The 1,130-nt window shown below is 40.4% G+C and overlaps 1 protein-coding gene across 2 annotated transcripts in view; it reads right to left on the minus strand.

The window, feature by feature from the left end:
* The window catches only part of trabd (TraB domain containing), a 5,162-nt gene that overhangs the window by 2,525 nt on the left and 1,507 nt on the right, over positions 1-1,130 (minus strand). For both annotated transcript variants that reach the window (XM_032522598.1, XM_032522596.1), the window contains 2 exons: positions 539-705; positions 54-194 (listed from right to left, as the gene is read on the minus strand). In XM_032522598.1, coding sequence (XP_032378489.1) covers positions 54-194; positions 539-705 — 308 coding nt within the window. The remainder of the gene's footprint in view (positions 1-53; positions 195-538; positions 706-1,130) is intronic.

The following is a 1,130-nucleotide window of genomic DNA, read 5'->3' on the forward strand; positions in this document are numbered from 1 at the left end:
AATGTGCTATCCAAATAAAGCTGCCTTGCCACTGTTCATTCTGAAAGCCTGACCTGTTTGATGGCCTGCTGGACCTTCTCCAGGTTGATGTCTTTGGCTTCCCTCAGCAGTGTATTCTCATCCATCTTCAGCATGGACACCCTGTACTGGCACAGCTCCACCACCACCACATCTGGCTGCACAGCGCGGATCGTCTGTGTGAGGCGGAGAAAGAGCAGTGGGTATGTTAGATAACAGACAGAGAGAGAATAAGAGAGCATAACAGGGGAAGAAAGAGACAAATAGCAAATGAGCAGTAAGGGAGGAAGTAAAAACAAAAAAATCAATATGGAAAAAAAAACACATTATGCTAAGCAAAAGAGGAACGCCAAAGTAAATACAGTATATACAGGCGGGCCAACTAATCTTCAAGGTGCTACTCTACATTCATGGAGTTATTTCATTATTTTACTGACAATTAATAGCCTATCGCATTTTAAAAGAGTGTAAGCGACATAGCGTACTGTACCAATTTTGTCGTTATTTCTCATTTGCTCACCGTGGCCACATCCTTTTTGCTGCTGTCACTGAAGTGGGCCGTGCCAACCAGGTATAGGATGCTGCCGTCTGGGGCAGTAAGTGTGCTCACTGTCTCCGGGAGCTCAGGAGATGCCTGGCGGCGCTGGGATCTTAACTGCCACAGCAGCTCCATTGCTTCACCATCCGCTACACAGGGACAACACAGACAGATATTTAAAGGGACAGTTAAAAAGGACAGAATATTACAAGTATATATAGTGTTTGAGTAATTCTCAAGTACAAATAAAGGTTGAATTAATGAATGTCCTACTATAACTACTATGATATAGATATAAAAAGGGATATAGTTTCATTTTCCAGCAATTTCGTATAATTTTATAGTTTTTCTTTAAAGCATTAGCTATAATTAGAGCAATTTCCATCCCAGTCCTTAAAACACAAGCAGCATCTCTGCTAATGATGGAGGAGAGCTAAGTTACAGCTGTTTAGGAAACTATAGACAAGTCATGCACACCAAAAAAAGTCCTAGTATACAATAGCTTTTCATATGCAGTCTGTGGATCTTATTATTATTATTTTTGTATTCATTTCTGATTGGTTGTGTTTTATTT

The sequence above is a fragment of the Etheostoma spectabile genome, chromosome 8 (genome assembly GCF_008692095.1).
Source record: "Etheostoma spectabile isolate EspeVRDwgs_2016 chromosome 8, UIUC_Espe_1.0, whole genome shotgun sequence".
Taxonomy (NCBI): domain Eukaryota; kingdom Metazoa; phylum Chordata; class Actinopteri; order Perciformes; family Percidae; genus Etheostoma; species Etheostoma spectabile.